Here is a 3,713-nt window from a genome sequence, read left to right as displayed (position 1 = left end):
GGGGGCTTAAGCGCCGTACACTCTGAATCTCTCCTCGTCGGGAATGAACGTCTTTTCCTTCGGCGCCGTTTCCGGATCGATGCTGTTGCGCGGTTTGCGTTGATGTCGCGCCAAGTTTGCGGCGAAACGAGGAGGGCAAACGAATGGGTCGGGATGGGTTGTTTGCGATGGTTGGTTTCGATGGCCAATGCATGACCCACGAGTTGTGGAGGGTTGCAACGCGAGAGTTGGATAGACCAGAGAGAGAGAGACGCAAAGATGGCGAAAAGAACGTAAAAGAGGCGCAAGAGCGTGGGGCAAGAGGAGAAGAGACGAGGAGATGCGCGCCCCACGCCCCGACGAAGAGAGAGAGAAGGCACGGCCCGAGAAACGACGGCAAGCGCCGAGATCGACACGGGCGGCGGACCGGAATGGGCGCAGCGTGGCGATGTATGGGCGATGCATGGGCGCGAGCAAGGGCGCAGCACAACGCACAAGCAGTGTGAGAAATGGCGCCGAGCATGGGGTCGAAGCATTGCGTGTAGCCATGGGCGATGTGGTCGTGGAGGCCAATGCCCGAGATCGCAAGAAAAGTGCGAGGCGGTGATGGCATGGCAAAAGACGGGCGGTCGTGTGGGCGTGGGATAGGGGGGATGGGAAGGATTGATGATGGGGCAGATGTGGGCGATGTGGACGGGTGCGGCGAATTGCGAATGCGCGAACCGCAAATGCGCGAAGAGCGAAGAGGCGAAGAGGCGAAGAATGTGTGTGGTGTTTGCCCCCCGTCGAGAGAGCCGATCAGTTTTGCAAACGGTTTGAAGGGCCCAATTTGTACGGCGCGCGAGAACGGGTCGCACGTATTGCAGTGCGGCGCAAGAGACGATGGAAGGGTCCGAGACGGCGATGGGCGCAAGACCGTTTGCCGTGGCGTTTCCATGCGTTGGGGGGAAGGGGGGGGGGCCGGGGAAGATGGCAGCGCAACCCCCAGCGTAACGAGCGAGCGACGAGCGGGTTAGAGCGACGTAGATGGAGCGAGATCGGATTGCCCAGCGTAGCCCGGCGTTGTCGCAGTCGAGAGTGAGAGCCGGGTCGGGTAGCGTGCGAAGAGAAAGAGGGCGAGTGAAGCAGGGCGCGCAAAGAAGAGATGCGCAAAGCGTAAGAAGGCGAAGAGGGGAAAGCGGTTGCGTTTTGCACCCCCAGCGAGCCCAGCGGTGAGGCAATCAGGAGTTGAAGAGGAGAGCGAGATGGAAAGAGAGCGAGGATGAATGAATGGGAAGAAGGAGAGCGTCAGCAACCCAGCAGGCTTCTTCCGCTTGCCCCCCCCCCCCCCCCCCCCCCCCTTTTCCCGTTCTGCTACCCCACCTTGATCCCCCGCACCAATGCCCCCAACCTCGCCTCTGCGCACGATGTACTCACGCGCCAAACACCAGTTCCGCCATGCATTTCCACGTCTGCGGCAGTCCAAAGTGTCGTTGCACCTCTCCCTCTTCGCCGCCGGCCAGCTGCGCATAGTGCTGCAGATTGGCGCCGAGGCCCTGCTCTGTAATGGCAAGCCAGACGGCGAGTTGCGCCATGCCGGCCGAGTGCAGGGACCACTGTTGCCTGCCGTGTCAGCAGCGCAATAAGAGGACGTTCTGCTACCCCACCTGATCCCCCCCACCAATCCCCGAAGACGCACAGGATCAAAGCCGGCTGCATATGCCGGACTCTTGAGCTTCATCGCCTGCACCACCGCCGCGTCTTCAAAGAACAGCACCGTTCCCTGGGCCTTTGCAAAGCCTGCCAATCTCTCGTCTACCTTCTGTGCCGCTTCTTCTCCCCACGCCCGCCGCAACACACTTGGAATCAACTCGCGCCAATAATGCGTGTGTGCGGCGCCGAAGAGTAGCAGGGCGCGCGAGGATTGCGAGTTGAAGGCGGAGGGAGAGGCGCGGATGGCGGATTGGATGAGCTGAGTGAGAGAAGAAGAGGAGTGGGAAGATGGAGAGAGAGCGTAGTGCGAACGACGCGAGGCGAGGAGGGGCATTTGGTGCGTGCGTGCGTGGTGGTGGTGGAAAGGCAGAGAGTGGAGATGAGGCAAGCATGGCAAGTTGCAGGCAGAGTGAGGCGAGGCAATGAATGGCAAAGTGCAGAGGGCAAGCACGCCATTGCATGAGGCTTGCTGGCCCGTGCGTGGGAGCAGCAGCGCCTCCACCTCGCCGTCAAGGCCATCAGCCTCGCCTCCCTTCGCCTTGCCTGCCCACCACCACCCACCCCTCGATGCGTCGCTCTCTGCTTGCCATGTCGCACCGCACCAAGCTTCCCATTCTCTCTGCGCCTCTCCCCTCTCCCTCCTCTCGCCTCAGCAGTCTCCCTCCCGACGTTTCCCTCCCGCATGCCTCCTCTCTCCTCGCCTCCTCTCCTCATCTCTCTCTCACGCGTCGTTCTCGTCAATTGCCTACCGGCGTCTTTTCCTACGTCGATCCTCTGCCTTTGTCCTTTCCTTATGCCTTTACAGAGGCGCAAATCGCCGCTGCAGACGCGAGTCTGGCGGGCAAGAGCGACTCAGAGGTCGCCAGTGGGCGCATCGAGGCCCTCTTGCGTCCCTACGCGCCGCATCGCCAGCATCTGCATCCGCTCAGCGACGCCACTGCACCCTTAGAAGCCTATCTCCCGCCAGGCCGCACCGAGTCCTCCTTCCCTTCTGCCCGTCTCCTCGCCCTCTCTGCCGCGGCACTCGAGCTGCTTCCACTTGACGTCGGCGATGCGCACGCGTGGATCGCCGCGCAGCAGGGCAAGCAGGAGGCGTGGAGCTCGGGCCCCAAGGCACACCTGCCGGGCAAGGGAGAAGAGGAGGCAGAGGCGAGGAAGAGGTACCTCCTCAGTGATGTCCTCGCGGGCCGCGCAGTAGGCGCCAGCTTCGAACAAGCAGAGGGGGACAAAGGATATGCGCCGTTTGCCAATGCGTATGCGGGGTGAGTGGCTTGATGCCTGCAGTGTGCGACAGAAAGCTGGCCGATTTGGTCTCCTCCGTTGCGCGAAAAGCAGCGAGGCTTTGGAGAACTGGGGCTCGGCAGATACGGCCGCAGCCGGAGCCGGAGGTGGGCGCGGCGATGGCGATTGGGCTGCGCTGACGAAAAGGGTCGGCATGTCACAGCCACGTGTGCGGCGCGGCGCAGCGGAGCCACACGTGTGTGTGTGTGTGTTCCGGACAGCATCGCCGCGTAAGGCTGCTGTGGGCTCTTTTCGCGCCGATCTTGGCGATGCTGCGCGCGCCGAGGAGGGGGGGAGAGGGGGAAGGAGAATCTGGCGAGTTGTGGCATGGCGCAGGAGCTGGGGCAGTTTCAAGGCGTGGTGTGTGTATGGCCTGCTGCTGCTGCGCGCTCCACGTCTACGCTCGCTCTCCGCAGGGTGGGGACGGAAATAGGGTACGCACGCACGGAATTTTGCGAGGCCACGAGTCGCTCTCTCTCTCTCGCGCGAGAATAGGGGAGGGGGGGCTGGTTCCGAGGGGGTTCCGAGGGGGTTCCAACGACGAAGGGGACAATGAACTCGAGCGGCGTACGCGGGGACCCAAAGCGCACACCCTTACGACCACCCACATTCGCGCCGCAAGCCAGAAACAGAACTGACCTTTTTTTCCACCTATTGCGCTGCTTCGTGCGTGCGGGGGGAAACAACAGACATCAATTCGGGCAATGGGCAGGCCAGCTAGGCGATGGGCGGGCCATTACACTCTGTACGTTTTTGCTGTT

The 3,713-nt window shown here is 62.3% G+C and overlaps 2 protein-coding genes across 2 annotated transcripts in view; one reads left to right on the top strand and one right to left on the bottom strand.

Moving 5' to 3' along the window:
• On the bottom strand, positions 1-2,050 carry FA09DRAFT_332909 (Nitroreductase). Its single transcript, XM_025743645.1, has 3 exons — positions 1,658-2,050; positions 1,396-1,574; positions 1-82 (listed from the first exon to the last, which is right to left on the bottom strand). The coding sequence occupies exons 1-3, from the start codon at positions 2,003-2,005 to the stop codon at positions 7-9; spliced, it is 603 nt and encodes a 200-aa protein (XP_025594782.1). The 5' UTR covers positions 2,006-2,050; the 3' UTR covers positions 1-6.
• Positions 2,051-2,259: 209 nt separating this feature from the next.
• FA09DRAFT_302959 (hypothetical protein) overlaps positions 2,260-3,713 on the top strand; it is a gene marked incomplete at both ends in the record, with an annotated part of 4,341 nt that continues 2,887 nt past the window's right edge. The window contains 2 exons of the mRNA XM_025740422.1: positions 2,260-2,933; positions 3,516-3,710. Of these exons, the coding sequence (XP_025594781.1) occupies positions 2,260-2,933; positions 3,516-3,710 (869 nt within the window). The remainder of the gene's footprint in view (positions 2,934-3,515; positions 3,711-3,713) is intronic.

Source organism: Tilletiopsis washingtonensis (genome assembly GCF_003144115.1).
Source record: "Tilletiopsis washingtonensis strain MCA 4186 unplaced genomic scaffold FA09scaffold_30, whole genome shotgun sequence".
Classification (NCBI taxonomy): Eukaryota; Fungi; Basidiomycota; class Exobasidiomycetes; order Entylomatales; genus Tilletiopsis; species Tilletiopsis washingtonensis.
Note: the sequence above shows the minus strand (reverse complement) of the source record. Positions and strands in the feature narration are given on the sequence as shown.